Below are 17,847 nucleotides of genomic sequence, written 5' to 3' on the forward strand. Positions count from 1 at the left end.
AAGGTCTCAAAGAGTTAGAAAATCAGTTATTCCTGCTGACTATGAAGTATACAACACTGAGAAATTTCAAATGGAGGATGATCCCACCTCATTTGAAGAAGCCATGAGAAGTGATCATTCATTAAAGTGGCTTGAGGCCATGGAAGATGAAATGAAATCTATGAATGCCAATAAAGTTTGGGACTTGGAAATAATTCCTAAAGGAGCCAAAACAGTAGGTTGTAAATGGGTCTACAAAATAAAACTTGACTCTCAAGGGAATATAGAGAGATATAAAGCACGACTTGTGGCAAAAGGCTTTACGCAAAGAGAAGGGATTGATTACAATGAGACATTTTCTCCAGTCTCATGTAAGGATTCCTTCAGAATCATAATGGCATTAGTGGCACATTACAATTTAGAATTACATCAGATGGATGTAAAGATGGCATTTCTCAACGGGGACTTGAAGGAAAATATTTATATGGCACAACCAAAAGGTTTTGTCATGGAAGGAAAAGAACGAATGGGATGCCGCCTAAAGAAATTCATTTATGGATTAAAACAAGCTTCAAGACAGCTGTACTTGAAGTTTGATCAGACAATAAGGAATTTTGGGTTTAAAGAGAATGTAGAGGACAATTATGTCTATGCAAAGTTTAAGAATGGGAAGTTTATCTTCCTTGTCCAATATGTGGATGATATCTTACTTGCTAGTAGTGATGTCAGTCTACTACTGGAGACAAAGAAGTTTTTGTCCTCGAAATTTGATATGAAAGATCTTGGTGAAGCCTCGTTCGTTCTAGGGATCGAGATTCACCGAGATAGAAGTAAAGGGGTATTAGGACTATCACAAAAGGCATACATAGAAAAGATCTTAAAGAAATTCAGTATGCACAAATGTAGTCCCTCACTTGCTCCTATAGTCAAGGGCGACAGATATGGGGATTTTCAATGCCCCAGGAACCAATATGAGATCGATCAAACGAAAATGGTTTCATATGCTTCGGCTGTTGAAAGCTTGCAATATGCTCAAGTAAGTACGCGGCCTGACTTGGCATTTGTTACCGGATTACTTGGCAGAGTCCAGAGCAATCCTAGAACAGAACACTGAAAAATTGTAAAGAAAGTCTTACGTTATTTGCAAGGAACGAAAGGCCTCATGATGATGTATAGAAGATCTGATTCACTCTATATAGTGGGATATTCAGATTCTGATTATGCGGGAGATGATAGAAAATCCACATCTGGATATGTATTCGCTCTCGCAGGGGAGGCTATTTCATGGAAAAGCTCAAAGCAAACTATCACAACATCGTCCACAATGTATGCTGAGTTTGTAGCATGTTATGAGGCAACGGGGCAGGTGAACTGGCTAAAGAAGTTCATACCCGGTTTGAAGGTAGTTGACAACATCTATAGACCACTTAAGTTATACTGCGATAACAATCCGGCAGTACAGTATGCTCACAATAATAAGTCAAGTGGTGCTGCCAAACATATTGACATAAAGTATTATGTTGTGAAAGATAAAGTCTGGGATCATGCCATAAGTCTTGAGCATATAAGTACCGAAAAGATGCTTGCGGATCCGCTTACAAAAGGCTTACCACCTAACGTGTTCAGAGAACATATAGTCGGCATGGGTTTAAGGGAAAGCCTATAATTCCTGGACAAAAGAAGGCCTAAAGATAAGTATCTATTTCAGAACCGAGTGGTGTGTTGTAGCTGTTAAATCTATCGGCAATTGACTGTGACGATGAAACATGCTCTATGCGCTAATCTGGAATGGAATGAACAAAAGTAAATGATATGAAATTGAAAGATGGTAGAAGATCACGGGGGAGATTGTTAGATTGATCTCTAATCTTAAACTGGTCCCAACGGCCCAGTTGGGTCTTTGATCCGCGCCCTGATCGGGGTGCCCAGCCCACTATGGTTGGAGGGCCCTTGTCACACTGCGCAATAAATAGAGGTGGGGGCCGGCGGCTCAAGTCATGAGGTTCGCCTGAGCCGAGCTCTCCACCGACAAACCCTAAACAGTGTTATCCTAAACGCTAAACGATAAACAGTCGGTCCTCTGCCGTTTAGCCCATTATTCGGGCAAAACGGGTGTTTAAATGGGAAAACGACCATTTAAACGGTCAAAACAACCGATTAAACGGAAACGGTGTACCACCGTGTAGCGTTTAAACGGTGTGTAAACGGGCTAAACGGCCGTTTAGGTGAACAGTGCCCTAAACCCGATCTAGTGAGGGGCGTAGCCAGTGATGGGAAGCACCTCCACCACAGCACTGTGCCGCCTCCGGACTGCGTCACCGGACTCCACTGCCTTCACCGCCGGTCGCCACCGCGCATCACCGACACCGTCTTCACCGACCGTCGCTGCCCTAGCGCAGACACCGATTCCATGGTGGACGCGAGCGGATCCTCCTCGGCGGTGTCAGGTTCGACACGATCTTCTACTCCACCCCTCTCTGTCTCTCTCGTTACACTAGTAGATGTTTTAGGGTTTATGATTCTATTCAACAGCAAGTAGACATACTAGTTCTATGCCTATAGATCCTGTTCTAGGTCTAACAAAGAGCACTGATCCCGACAATGATAGATTTGTACCTGCAAAGTTAGCAAATGTCAATGACTGTAGCTTAGCTATTGCCTATTCAGATGGACTATTTGCATGCTCATCAACTGGGAAATGGTGCTGGGTAAGTAGTACCACAAATTGTCGATAGTCTGAAAGTTGGGAAAAAGAGGCTTAATAATGCACTCTCTCGTGATGAGTCTAAAATTTTACAGCCAAAATGAAACCACAAGAGGAGCACTACTCAGACTCGCATGGAGCCGACATCCCCTCGCTTGCAATGGCTCGTGGCGGCGCGTTGATGAACTCTCTGAGGTGCCCGCGGTAGGTGCCTGCCGACCCGATGTCAAGGCCGTTGGAGAAGAAGAGGCCCTCGCAGTCGGTGACAAGCGCGGACCCCCGGGCCTTCATGGACGCCACAGACTGCACATCACGGACGGGGCAGGGCAACACGCCGGCTGCAAGGGGCAGCGGCGGCACGGAGCAGGGTAGGGCAGGGCAGGGATAAAAACGGTACGGATATTTTCCGACCGTATTCAAAACCGAATCCGTTTAGAGGGGTTGAGATCTGTCCGTATCCGAGTCCGGATATCCAACATCCGATATTGTATCCGTATCCGAATACTCAAATCGCATATTTATGATATCGATATCCAACCGTATCCTATCCGACATAGTTGACACTATCCGTATTCGAATCCGAATCCGGACAAAAATATAAAAACAAATATAATATCGGTGATATCCGTCCGTATCCAATCCGTTTTCATCCCTAGGGCAGGGCAGCGCCGCGTGGATGCAGGGGGCAGGGGACGCGCACGGCGGCACGGGGCAGGAGTGCACCGGGTCTGCGGGTGACGAGGGCGTGCACGCGTGCAACGAGGAATTATATTTATTTTTATAATCTTTTTTTCAAATTTTATTTTAAAAATAACTTCACATGTTTTTTATTTTTACTTGGATTATGCTCGTGCGTTGACCGAGGGTTATGAATGTTTGTCTACGTCTATGCCGACTCATGTGATGGGGTTTAGTTGAACATATTAACCTATAAATCAAGTATGAAGCCCTGTTAATAATCTTTATCATTTACTTTTCTTAAAAATCAAAAGAACCATCATCTGTCATGGCATCTTCAGTGTTCTATGTGAATCCAAGCATTACATAGCTTCTCCACAAACCTGAAAAAAACCAATAATAATTTCGCTTACAGTTTATTCCTGCAGTACACACCTAAAATGTGGTAATCATTTAATAATTAATTCAATTATGATTCCAAAAGCATCTTGCAAATTAAAAAGGAAAAGTAGAAACAGTCCGCCGCATGTTATCATCCACGCATCGGCGAGCTGCACTGCTTCGTCCTTCCCAAAAATCTCGACTCAGAGTGAAGCAGCAGGGCCGGCCACCTATGCTTGCTGCTTGCATGTGAGGCGAGCGGCGGCTCCTAGCAATGCGAACGACATCCTACAGCCTGGTACGACATCCTCGCATCTCCGCTCCGCCTCCCGCACGGGCGCACGGCAGATTCCATCCCCTCCTCTCCCTTTCACTTTCTTCTCTGCACAAATCAAATTCCGCCCAGATTACTCAACCGAATCGAGGTTTCTTTGGCCAAATCACGACCCCAGCTGCCAGATCGACCAAATCTAGGCCGACGCCGCTGAGGGGAACGACGGGAGCACATCCTCGGTGGTGGCGGCGGCGGCAGAGGCAAGCAAGTGGGGGAACCCGTGTCCCGGTGGTCAGCGTTCTGATCGTGCCAGATCCCCTCGATCAGGCCGTCCTCAACGTGGGAGAGGGTGCGGTGGGGCCGTGCGTACAAGATCGGACGGAGGGAGCAGGTCAGCAGGGGTGGGGAAGGGGCAGGACGGCGTGCGGCGGAATCGGCTTCGACACGGACTCTTTACACGTATTTGGTAGCATATGTTTTTTTTATCATCGGTTAGATGATTATTTTAGAGCATTTTTAGGTGTAGAGATTTTTAGCCGCCACAACGCTTTTGGTGCAGCAAAATCACGTTGTTGCGTCATATGCATCAGTGTAGCATGATTTGCCACACTAGACAATAATTTTTATGTGGAAAGTATTGCACGCCACTTTCGTTGGCGTGGCAATATAGTTTGGCCGCGCCATCAGGGCTGGAACCACAAGATTTTACCTTAGATAAATCATATATTTTTCATACAACATCGGATGGAGATGATTTCCATACGAAAATTGTAGCCACCAATAATATTTATAACTTTCTAGTTCTATGTTCTTCATTTGAGATAGTTAGGATGCTAAAAAATAAAACAAAGTTTTAGTAGCGTATTAATGGCGTACTAGAACTTGCTGCCTTAGAAAAATTATTATTTACTATATATTTTCAAATAAAGATATTTTGTACATGAAAATTGTAACCCTTGTTGAGTTCTACAAATTTCTAGTTTTGAGTTTTATCATTTGAGGTCGTTAAGATGCATATTAATCACGTGCCATAACTTGTCAAAAAATCATATATTTTTCGTATGGTGTTGATAAAGATACTTTTGTATGAAAGTTGTAGCTCTCTATGTGATCTACAACCAGTGCTTGAGTTTTTCTATCTAAAGTTGTTTAGATTTTTTTAAAAAATTAATACAAACTTTTAGCAGAAATTTAATTGTGCAACGGGGCTCGTCATTGTAGTTTTCCTAAAATATTTAGCACAAATGAATTATGAACTAAATAAACAAAACAAGAACAAAACAAGAATTATAGGCTACATTAGCATTATTGCAAACCGAAAGCAAATCCAGCATCATGATCTTGATATTTACAATATAACTAGTAGCTTTGCTTACAATATTTATTATGCAACCAAATTGCTACAAAATGGCCCCGTTCGGCTTGCTGAAACTTGGCTGAATTGGCTGAAAAACACTGTTCTGGCTGAATTATTGTGAGAGAAAAACACTGTTCCGACTAAAAAAACAAGGTGAATAGTACGGATTATAAGGTAAGCCGAACGGAGCCAATATCAGGTGAAGTCATATTCATTTAGGTATGCAAAGCAGCCAACCATGATGCATTATTCTAGTGGCAGAACAAGGCCCGGCCACTCTAGGCCACTGTCCGGGCTCGCCTGATGCTAACACGTCCGGCCACCATGCATGTGTCAGGATCTGCTTTGTTAATCATCGACAATAATTCACAACAAAGGCTTTGCTAATCGTCACAAATATCAAGATTGTATAGTGAAAACAATTATAAATTGAATGGAACGTTGAATCGTGCACAAAAATATTTCAAAACGGTTCCTGAATCGTGCACAAAAAATTTCTGTAGGCTAAATTGTCTCTTGTACGGTAATACTCCTGCGTTGTGAAACGTGAGTTTTTAGCGAAAATCGCGTCGGAAGAAGGTCCTGTGACCGAGAACATTAGAGTTGGAACCATACATGTTACATAGTGTCGGGACAATTTACCTTACTGTGCCCATGTATATTGAATCTTGGAACCTAAGAAATACAGTACATAGAAGCACTAATCTATAATTATTAATTAGCACGAACGGCCTAGCATTTATTTTTAGTTCTAAATTGATATTGATATCTTGTCGCATTTGTTATGGATTTTTTTATCTCAGTTTAGACCATTACATGCATGATCATTGAAATCGTCGGTCCATATTTAATTATATATTTTTTTTGTTAAATGTAGATTATACAAATTTTCCTATAAAACTTAGGCTGTAATACCATCATAAAATCAACTGGTGTATAGATATAATCTACTGCCACCTAAAAAATAACATAGAGCATCGTCTGTGTCCCCCGCCCCTGCCCTTTATTATCTACTACCACCTTAAAAAATAACGAAGACCACCGTCTGCATCCCCCGCCCCTGCCCTTTATTTTATACGGTAAAAAAAAACTCAAGGCAAAAAAAACGTTTCCGGAATATTTTTCCGAAAAATATAAACATATACAGCAAAAAAATACATAAAAACAAACCACCACCGTTTCCAATCCTATACGGAAAAGTCCTCCGCCCCCACCCTTATACGGAAAAAAAGCAATCTACGAAATCCTAATGTCATCATCGGACGCCAAGATAATTCACTTCGCCCAACTTAATTTGTGGCTCCCACGTCACCCCGCCCGCGTGGGTCCCTGTCCGACAGTCTGCGTCGCCCGGATGCCAAATATTATTCGCTCCGCCCCCGCTTAATGTCGAGTCTGGTACGTGAACCCTGCACGCGGGTCCGTGTCACCCCACCCGCGTGGGTCTGCGTTGAGCCCCACCTCCCTGCAAACAGATCACGCCCCCACGAGCGCCCTAGCTCCAACCTGTGCCGGCGGTGGCGTACGCGAGAGCACGCGCGCGTCTCGCCATGGACGCGGGCGATGCGATGCTAGTATGTGCTGGCGGCGGCGGCACTCGTCGCGCTCTATGATGTGCTCGCCGTGTGCTCCGCTTCGCCCGCGCGTGCGCGCCCTAGCTCCAGCCTGTGCCGACGGCGGCGGGCACCTACAAACGCTCGCCCCGCTCGCCCGTCAGCGCATGCCCGTGCGCGTGTGCCCGCACGTCTGCGCCCCCGCTCACCTCGTGCACGTGTGGCCGCGCGTCTACACCCCGCTCGCCCTCCTGCGAGAGCAGGAACGAAGGAATGGCATGCCGTGGGACGAACGGACGGACCTCCTGGTCGCACGTAACAGATGAGTCCATTGCGTGGTGATTCGCTTGATGCCCGCACGTAACAACGTGACCCATTTAGAAATAGTTCAGGGTCCACCACGTCCACATAGAAGAAGAAAAACCTTGAGAATTTAGAAATAGTTTAGGGCCCAAATACAAAAGTATTTATTAGATTTTTATTAATTTTTAAAAATGTAAAATAATAAAACATAATTTAAAAACAAAACCAATTTTATTAGGTTTCTATAAACCAAATCTACAGGATAGTCGTAAAGATCATAAAATATGCTTTATGTAATTATATTTGTATATTTCTTAATATGTTCGTCGAAACCACAAGCCATGTGCATCGCTATAGATATAGATAAAAATTTGTTAATATGTTCGTCTAAACCATAAAACACGTGCATGGATACAAATTCGTTACCATGTGCAACGCACATGCATACATCTAGTTGATGATTATTTGTTCTAAAATTCTCGGAAGCCTTTATATTTTGGGACGAATCGTGAGGCTTGGGATTCATAAAACTTGCAAATTCTTTGGTTTCTGAAACACGAAAAAGGATCGAGTTTATATTTGGTAATTTGTTGATCAACAAGCAGTCGCTCCATCCTTTGACGCATCCGGGTGCACAAAGTTCAGATGGAAATGGCTCGATCTCGATTCTTGCATGCCTTACAATGTGCTCGCGCGCTAACTGAAGGGAAATATAAATCTCACAAGCATGTGGTCATGTGTTGACCATGATTGGATCTGTCATAAGACTACCCATAGTGTGGGTAGAGATCGATGCTGAAAAGAGAGAAGAAAAAAAAGGTTGGAGCGTCGATTTGTACATTGCAGGATGCTCAGCTGCGCGTGGAAGAGGAGCCGATGCACACCACTGTGGCTGCTGTTGTGATCAATTCATCCGGACCGTCCAGGTTCATTCTGACTGCGAGAAGCGCAGATGGGACAGCCAAGGCTAGTCCTCACGATACGGTTGACAAATGACACGAGGGCGGCTGCGTTACGGTCATGTGGCCAAAATTGCCTCTTATTATGTTAACATGCTTGCTTAGATACACTGTTACGTCACACACTCACACCTATATATATAGCACGAGAAATGCACACCTTGCTTTTGCAAAAAAAGAAAAAAGAAAAAAAGAAATGAAAAAGAAAGAGATGCACCTTGCAGTAGGTCCTTGTGTACCTACATTTCGACGACTTCATCATCTAATCTAATATATATATTGGTGACGAGTTTCATTGTTTATGGAGACCATGCGCCGCCGTCTTCATCCACGTTCTCCTAAGTGTAATTAGAAATATAAAAGAAATAGTTGTTGAGAGTTCACGACAACTCCGTAGTACTAAAATGCAGTCACAAATCTAAACCGTAAGGCTAGATAATACGAAAAGTCAAAATTTACAAACTTTGACCAACAAATTGTGAAATTATCTACAAGTTTAGAACATCAAAATTGCATTAGATTTATACTCGAAGTGCGTCCGATATGATATTGATTCTTTAGCAAATGACTTTTGCAGTTTTGTATTATCAAAGTACGCTATATCGTTGAGACTGAGGAAGTATAAATCAACATTGATTATGATGACAGTTTCGAATTCAAACTTTGACAACATTAAAGGGCATACCCAGTGCAGATTATCAAAAAGATAAAGTGGGACTAAGGTATCCCAAGTGTACAACAGTTCCTTCTGTTTGTTTACAGATGATGGCCAACTTACACTTTCAAGTTTCAACTACACTGTCATGTATTCGACTCTCCTGCAAGTTACAATGGCAGGTCAAAAATACATGCCTGATGACCTGCCTGTCCTCTTTGCACACGAGCTGCATTGATTTTCTAAGAACTTCCAAAGGCAGTGTGACTGGGACGCAGTTTGAACTTCCAATTCCAAAGAACGTTGGCTTCATGCTGAAGAATGCATGTGAAATTCGGACAAAGTGTTTTGAACACAGGATTGGAGTGGTTTGGAATATTTTGCTCCCTCATTTAAACTTTTAGGTGATGCTTGCTCCTACCACGTGACGTTCAGCACCTTCTTCACGGTAAAGCCATGGGCTGATGGGCAGCTATACCAAATGATACAAAAATGTAGGAAGGTCAAAGACAGTGATGGTTCATTCGTTTTGCATGTTAGCCATAAGGCAACAACATGCATATCAGCATATATATACCGGCACATGCCGAATTAAATGGAAAGGAAAAAGAGCAGGCAGCTATGACCAGTTATCAGACATCAAGGGCTGATCTGGTCGGAACCATGAATACATTAATCCGGGACCTCACTGTATAGACACTAAGTTGGAGCCAGAATTACTATGCTGTGAACTTATTTCATTGTGCTAGGTAAAAGTTTAGTAGCTAGCCTTTTGAAGCTAAAAGGGCGTACCCAGTGCAGAGAGCTCCCGCTATGTGCGGGTCTGGGCAAAGGTGTCAGTGGCAAGCCTTACCCTCGCCTGTGCAATGCGAGGAGACCGCGACTCGAACCCAGGACCTCTAACTGATTCTTTCATAAAACAATGAAAGAAGAGATTTCAGGAGACTCATTAGTATGTGCTAACTCCGGCCCATAGCTATGAGAAATGTTGACATCAACCAAGAACAAGAACGAAGTTGTTTAGTACTGGATTAATTGCTATCACTACGGTAGTATGAGCTGAAATTAATTAAGCCAATCAAGAGTGATTGCAAAATTCGATTTAAGAATTGTCAGTGGATGTGAGATAACGCTGCGATAATTAATTCTACCCTGGTACATGTCTGTTCAGACTTCAGATTGAGGAGGCTCAAAGCCCCAAAAGTAACATGTCACAAAATATCACTGGGGATTACTCTACCTTCTTTAGAACAGAAAAGAAAAAAAGGAAACCAACTGCTATTGGATACCTACCACATTGACGTAAAGGGCGAAAAATAGTTGGTACTCAACAATGGCTGGCATTCTAAAAGACAGCAACTAACCAAGTTAAACAACAGACAAATAAACTAATCATCCAAGCCGCCTGGTGGCTGACACCTCTACTAGATTTTTATGCCATGTACTCATGAACAGTTTGGCTCAAGTGCACAAGACATGCAGACTAGTAACTTCGTCTACATAGTCTGACCATGTGACCATAGCTCATATAGTCATATGTGTACTTTTGCAGTCTAGGGTTTACAAACTCAATAAAAAAGGTCAATCAATATATATGAGGAATTTATTTGTTCCAACGATATAAAAAGGGCGTACCCAGTGCAGAGAGCTCCTACTCTGTGCGGCCAATTAGAAAAAAAAAATCTACAAACCTATGGTAGTAGTAACACAATTATGCGATTCGTTCAAAAGATCCTGTATCTTGGCATGCCAGACTTCCTAAGGTTGGTTGCTATGCTGTCCATATAGAATCCAGTAGTTCCCCAAATCATTTCCATAGCAGTATTTTACTGTTACAACTCCATATAATATGTTTTCGAATTTCAACTAACTGCTACATTCAAAGATACAAAATTTAAGTACTCATTGTAATGCCAAATGGAACTTCATACTTGCGAAGAAATTAAATAGGTGTGGAAAGAGCTATACAATCTATCCTCGTTGCCTCTTAAGTGCAAACGAAGATTTTTTTTTGGCATTTCTGTTACATCTGATATCAAAATGTTTTGGTAGTTTTGAACAGTGAAGAATATCTTGATTTGCGCAAAGAAAGAAAAGGGTGCACAGAGCTCTGTGTTCAGTAAAAGAAACAGTTAAGAGAACTAGAGAAGCATACAAAAGTCTCATCGTCGCCGCCGCCACCTCTGCCTTCTCTGAGCTGTTGGCGGTAGCTTCTCTGAAGGCCCACAAGGAAGTATAGCTCCTGTCTCTTGCTCTATGCGTTGCTTCAGCTCTCTTAGAATTTGGATTTGGCCCAATTTTTCTGGAGATAACTTTTCCCAGTAAATCCCTGCATACAAAATTCTCCAAAATTTGGTCATATGAGACTAATTCACAGAGTAATGTGGCGTTTGTGGTGTGTTGTAACTAGGTTCTTGTCCCATTTTCTTCTTAATATAATGAAGTGCAGCTCTCCTGTTTTTTCAAGAAAAAAAGAGTAAATAACTGATAGGAAATGGCCAAACCTTGTGGCTTTGGGATTGTAGTCTTTGTGAAGATGACCTGAGTTGGGGTGCAGATAATGTCAACTGGCACATCATGAACTAGCAGCTTCTCCACTGGAATGTCGTCCACTAACTGCTTGTCATGCACTGTAAGCGCAGAAATAGTTGGCATTTTTGAAAGTGACTACCCACGAACTAAATATGCAACAAGCAATTCCAAATCCATCAAAGAACATAAAATGCACTAACAGTTTTCCAATTCAGAAAAAGAAGAGGTGGCAGCAGCTAGGGTGGCAGCAGGTGCTGCCATGCCATCATGAGGCACACTCTAGGGAGGCAGCTTACCCTTCCACCTCAAGTCAAGGATCATCATCAGATTGATAGTAGGTAATGATGCCGGCTGCCGCCCTAGGGTGCCTCCTGCTGTGCCCACAAGGCCCAAGGCAGGAATGGCAGCAGAAGCCGTCGCTGTAGCTGCTGCCATCGCCTGTGGGCTGGCTCAGCCCATGGCCACCTGGGCCACAGCTCATGCACGCATAGATTAAATTCACTTATTTCAATCTTTGCTAGAATCAGAATAGCAAAGTTAAGCCCTGTTAGATACAGGCTAATATAACTGTTACTCGAGCTCAAGAACAGTAAGGTAGGAATAGATTCTGTGTATCAATCTTACAGAATCACTGAACAAATCTGACCCATGTACAAAACATGCAACTAGCAAAATCAATAAAGAGAACTCACCAGTAGTTACTATCATGGTTGAATCATCTATAGCTCCCATATAGCGAAGCATTCCATATTCCAGCTCTGCAAATCCCTGAAGTTGAAGTTCACAAACATTTATGGACGAGGAACAGGAAGACTTTAATTTTGTTAAGCATAGTTTTTCATTTTAAGGCAGTGTTGACCCAACAAAAAGTCCATCAATTTTATTCGAGAAAAAGGCCATCAATTTGATTTAGTTTATTTTCTGTTGATGGTAAAAAAGGAGGTGAAACTGTGGAAACTTCTTTGGTGCGGTCCACTAACTATTGCTGTTCAGATGTAGAAAGTAACAGCAATATCAACTTGATTTCAATTTTGAACTGTATACACATCAGGAGAATAGTTACCTCTCCCTTCCCTAACCGTGCTCCTGAACTTGGATCAACTGCTACTGATCCAATCACAATCAAATCCACCTTAAGGCTTTCATCTAAACCTATTGGCCTCCCATATTTAGCTGCACCAACAGAAGTGCATGCTTCAGAAATGCACCCAACGGGTATCATTTGAGAGTCCATAACTGAGAAAAATCCTGTCCTTAGCCGAGGCTGAGGAGTCAACAGCTTTTTATCACCTGAATGACAAAAAGTAGCACATAATAAAAATGGAGAAGCAGACAATTCATTTTCAAATACTCGGGCAAGAAGTTTAACATGATTGCAGTGACTGTCCTTGATTGATTGGGTACATGTGAAACATAATTCACACAGAGTGGTAGTTAAAAAAGAGCATCTGATCAAAAGCTGGAAAATGTAAAGAAAACCTGAAGCCCTAATGCAACCAGTATATGATTTGGTTTGCAGCACAAAATTCATTGAGAGATCAAGTGGTATCAACTTATGAGGTTAATCAAGAAACAGAATGATATAATGACACTGCTAGCTTCCCTCGATGGTGATGCCATGCAATCAAGATGGTTGGCAAACAGCATAGAGAAAGACTCAACTCTTTGGTAGTTTTTTTTCTCTGGGCGCAAGCTTGCTGGTGTGAACAGTACAGGAGGAAGGAGCCTTACGGTGTGCAGCCAGGGCTAGGGACATTTGAAACCTTTTCTAGGACCTACTGTCTTGTGTGAGTGGTGTTGTACACTTGGGTACTCTTTCCTGTTCAATAAATGACTCGCAACTCTCCTGCGCATTTGAGGAGAAGAAATAAACAGGCTATCTTCAAGAAAGGTTGAGACAGCTACTTGTTTTAGCCAATCTAAGAGCCAGATGCACTACAGTTTTAATTTTTTTATATGTGCCGACATAGTTTATGCACATGCTAATATGCTGCTGCCACAAATAATACGTAGACACGATTAGGCCATCATAAGTTGTAGCACTGATAAGTACTGACCTGACAGTGTTAAGAACCGAACTTGCTTCTGAGGTGTGTCAGGATTGACCTTTACACACTGGGAATTCTGAAATATGTCAAGCCTCCCCAACTGGTGACAGTTTGAAACATTGCAAGCGTTAATGATGAGCACAGAAATCAATTTACAAAGCAACAGGAATAGAGCCAAAGAGTTGTATGTGTACAAATTATGTAATGAAAGATCAATAAGTGCAGCACATGCGATAGCTTATAATCACACAATTATAATCTCTTGCTCCTACAGATGATAACAGAGCAATTTTTTGAGCCCCCGATTTGGATCAGAGAAACCAAAACATTTTAGGTGCCTTGTCTAGTTACATCGCATTGAAAACAAAGCAAACGGCTTGATCAAATGCTATGCAGGGTTCCACATTACGCTCTAACTGAAACACAATTTGCAATGACATAATTTCGCATAAGGTTACCACTAACAACCTAATCTGCATATCTGCACTCGGCATAATTTCACACCACAGGAAAGGTGGGCCGCCGTACCGCGTCTGCGGCGGCGGGGGCACCGTCGAAGTTGGGGATGCGGTGGTGGACGGGGCGCGGGTCCCGCGCAACGCCCTCAGCCTCGAGCGCGTCCCACACCCGCTTCCGTATCGCCCACTTCCAGGCCCGCGGGTCCGCCTCCGCCGCCGCGGCGGTGGACTCCATCCCGGCCCGCGCCGCGGCGTCCAGGCGGAGCCGCTCGGCCTCGAAGGCGGCCGCGTCGAACGAGGCCGAGGACGAGGAGGAGCTCCTGGCCGCGGACGCCACGGCAGCCGTGGCGCGGCGTGAGGCGCGCGCGGCGCGGCACAGCGGCAGCGGCGGCGTGGCGGGGAAGAGGAGCGGCATCGCTTGGCTGGCTCCTGGGCACGCTCGTCACTCGCGCGCCAGGGAAAGGGAGCCACGGATTCAGGGGAGGGTTCGGATTATCTCGACAGGCTGACATGTGGGTCCGCAGGAGCTGCCCTCGAAAATCCCAGTATCTCTATGTCCCGAAGCAGTCTGTAAGCAACAGTGATCCTCGTGGTTAGAAACGGTTTTCTAGCTGTACCGTTCTTGAAAAAAAAAATGAAGGCAAATATAAAAAGCATTTGTGTATATTGGTCTTGTTTTCAAGGATTTAACGGCGATGTGCATTAGTGCTAGGCGACGTTCTTGTCGATAGCGAGGCGATTGTGGTGACTTCGTTAATCTTGAGGATTTGCTACGAAAAAGTTAGGTTTGCGTGTATTTAAAGGGGTGAGTGTTTGTATATCGTGAGCGTCTATGTTTTTTTTACGCAAAAGAGTGTGGGGGAGGTCCCCACAGTGTTAATCAATTTTCATATGGAGGAGGGTACAGAGTTTATACATATAGTGATTAACTAAAAGCATCCAGCCATACAGAAAAAGATGACCGTAGATCATCTTTAAACCTAACAGATTGGAGAAGGCGTTGGTTCTTGAAATTCGACATCCAAAGACTTGGACTTGGATCACGCCTCTGAAAAGCCTTGTCATTCTGCAGTTTCCAAAGCTCCCAAGCCGCTATAAGTGCTGCTTCAGTGAAGAAAGGAATAGCATGTGTCAATCGTGCTTGTGTTAGTCTATCCGCAGCTGCAAAGTTTCATCCCAGGTGACCCCAATCCTTGCCCAGCACTCTTATGCGAAGGGGCAATCAAAGAAGAGGTGTTCTATTGTCTCTAACTCTCCTGTGCTGCACATGATGCAAACTGCACTCTCTTGTATATTAAGATGTCTTCTCTGCAACATTTCCTTTGTATTCAAACGGCCCACCAGAATTAACCAAGCAAAGAACTTGACACGCAGAGTACACCGTGATTTCCATACCACCTTGAAAATTGGGCAATGCCACTGAAGACGTGAGAATAGTAACGACGAGATGCATACGTGTTACCCCAAATTGGCGTCCAACTGTCAGTCTCCTCTTGGTCATATTGTACCTCTTGCAATTGTTCCTGCAGTGCTTCAAGTTTGTCGAGAGCTTGCTCAGATAATGGCAACATGAATAAAGTGTCCAAATCTTCTGCCTGCATGACTTGGAGAATTGAGATGCCATCACTTTTTGCATGTGATCGAAGCTAGTCTGGGATATTTATGTGAAAGAACACCATCCAACCAAAGATCATCCCAGAAGCAAACTGAGGCACCATTTTCTAGGTCACAGGTGGCTATCCCTCTGAAAAGCACGTTGAGCCGGAGGACATCCTTCCACCAGAATGACCCCATCTCTCTTGTTGCATGAGGTACCCGATTAGTGTAGTATTTGCTCCAGATTAGACGTACCCATGGGACATCAGCCCTGTTATAGAACTTACTCAAGTGTTTCATAAGCATAGCATCATTTTGCAGGCGAAGATTTATAATCCCTAGTCCTCCTTTGTCCTTGGACATCATGACAGTTGGCCAAGCAACAAGGTTACCACCTTTCTTCTTCTCAGAATTTCCACGCCAAAGATCGACATTGTTTTCTTGCCCTGTCAATATTCTCAATAACTCCTTTTGGTAGCTTGATGGTACACATTGCATATGTCGTGATTGCTGAGTTGATCATTTGCAGTCGACCAGTGTAAGACAACCAGGTGGAGCAGGCAGACAGCCGACGTTCAACTCTATCCATCATGGGCGAGAGGTCCTCTATTTTCAGCTTAGTGGTGCCCATGGGCAAACCCAGGTATGTAAAAGGCATGGATCCAATATCACATCCAAAGGTATTTGCTAGCCTGATCATTTTATCCTGCGGAACATTGATTGAGTACATCTGTGATTTTCTATAGTTGACACGTAAGCCTGTTGACTCCGCAAAGCTGTGCAGCATTGCTTTCAAGAAGACCAGCTGCCTGGCATCTGCCTGAAGAAACATCAACGTGTCATCCGCGTACTGAACAATAGGGAAATCTTCTGTGGGTTGTGGAAGAGGCCGTGTCAGCATATTCATGGCCGCAGCCTTGTTAACAAGCACTTGCAAGAGTTCAGCTGCCGGAACGAAGAGGAGTGGGGACAGAGGATCCCCTTGACGTACTCCTCTCCTGCATTTGAAGAATTTTCCATGCACGCCATTTAGAAGTATCTTTGAGGATCCTAAAGACAAGATGAGATGTACCCATAGTATCCAACGATCTGGAAAACCCAGATGTGTCATAACCTGAATAATAGTGGAATGCTCAACGGCATCGAACGCCTTCTCGAAATCAAGCTTGAGTATAATTACTTCCTTCTTTGACTGATGGCATTGGTGGATATATTCGTAGCTCCATGCAAGACAATCTTGTATCGTCCGAGATCTTATAGCCGTATTGGTTCTGGTGCACTAAACTAAGTATGACAGTCTGGAGCCGGTCTGCCAAAATCTTGGTTAGGAGCTTGAAAGAGATGATATATTCGTAGCTCCATGCAACACAATCTTGTATCGTCCGAGATCTTATAGCCGTATTGGTTCTGGTGCACTAAACTAAGTATGACAGTCTGGAGCCGGTCTGCCAAAATCTTGGTTAGGAGCTTGAAAGAGATGTTTTTTTTTACGCAATGGCAGGAGCTCTGCCTTTCAATTAAGATAGGGAAATAGAGTTTATGTACAAGCAAGGACACTCGAGATTATGGTTTCAAACCCCCACAGGCATGTAAAGAAGGGACACGCGCGGCCCAAAAGGGGGGGGGGGGGGCAACAGCTAAACATAAGCGATTACTCTTTTCCTTTGCTCTATGTCTTCCTTTATCCTTGCGGCTACCTGCGGCACCGTTTCTATCTTGTTGTCGAAAATTATCCTATTTCTCTCTTTCCAAATATTCCAAAAGGTGTAGGATTACTACCCCGTTAAGCCGCCTACGCTCAGATCTTGGCACTTTCCTCGCCGCCTCTTCCCACCATGACCTGATATGGGTGGGGTCTACCTGTGGTTGCTGCTGAAGTTGAGTGAAGTTTTCTCACGAGAGGATTTGATCCCAAACCGCCTTTGCAAAAGGGCAACATAGGCATAGGTGGAAGGGCAGGTCTCTAATGGACCGTTCACTACTGGAATCTCGCTTTTTTCTGTGGGTGATGAATTTTTCTGTGCGTTTTTCTCGACACGCACAGAAAAATTATGATTTTTCTGTCGGTTCCAAAATATACCGACAGAAAAATATGAAAACCCACAGAAAAATTATATGATTTTTCTGTGCGTGACAATATACACACAGAAAAAATCATCACTCACAGAAAAATACAATTTATTGTGTCGGTTCTTTAAAAACGCACGGAAAAAAATGTGCACGCACAGAAAAATCCAAACCCTAATCCGGCCGCCGCGCCCCCCAAACACCCTCTCACGCGCGCAGTAGACCGCGCCCCCTCCCTCACTCTCTCCTTTCAGCGCCGCGCCCCTCCCTCTGCGACTCAGCGCGGGGCTCCTCCCCTCCTCG

General features: G+C 43.8%; 2 protein-coding genes across 3 annotated transcripts; both read right to left on the reverse strand.

Annotated features, from left to right (window-relative positions):
* Positions 1–8,838: 8,838 nt before the first annotated feature.
* On the reverse strand, positions 8,839–14,352 carry LOC136504485 (5-formyltetrahydrofolate cyclo-ligase-like protein COG0212). Of its 2 annotated transcripts, XM_066499425.1 has the most exons (7): positions 13,952–14,350; positions 13,433–13,523; positions 12,439–12,665; positions 12,068–12,143; positions 11,348–11,473; positions 10,999–11,172; positions 8,839–9,315 (listed from the first exon to the last, which is right to left on the reverse strand). In XM_066499425.1, exons 1-6 carry the CDS (start codon positions 14,294–14,296, stop codon positions 11,006–11,008), a joined length of 1,032 nt encoding a protein of 343 aa, XP_066355522.1. In that variant the 5' UTR covers positions 14,297–14,350; the 3' UTR covers positions 8,839–9,315; positions 10,999–11,005. The 2 variants fall into 2 exon arrangements, 1 of the variants encoding a protein (XP_066355522.1); XR_010770892.1 differs by lacking the exons at positions 8,839–9,315; positions 10,999–11,172 and adding an exon at positions 11,576–11,840 and having other exon boundaries at positions 11,347–11,473; positions 13,952–14,352.
* A 1,531-nt stretch (positions 14,353–15,883) lies between these two features.
* Positions 15,884–16,384, reverse strand: LOC136503203 (uncharacterized). The gene has a single exon (XM_066498355.1). The coding sequence runs from the start codon at positions 16,382–16,384 to the stop codon at positions 15,884–15,886; it is 501 nt and encodes a 166-aa protein (XP_066354452.1).
* Between the last annotated feature and the right edge of the window lie 1,463 nt (positions 16,385–17,847).

This window comes from Miscanthus floridulus, chromosome 14 (genome assembly GCF_019320115.1).
Source record: "Miscanthus floridulus cultivar M001 chromosome 14, ASM1932011v1, whole genome shotgun sequence".
In the NCBI taxonomy this organism is placed as follows: Eukaryota; Viridiplantae; Streptophyta; class Magnoliopsida; order Poales; family Poaceae; genus Miscanthus; species Miscanthus floridulus.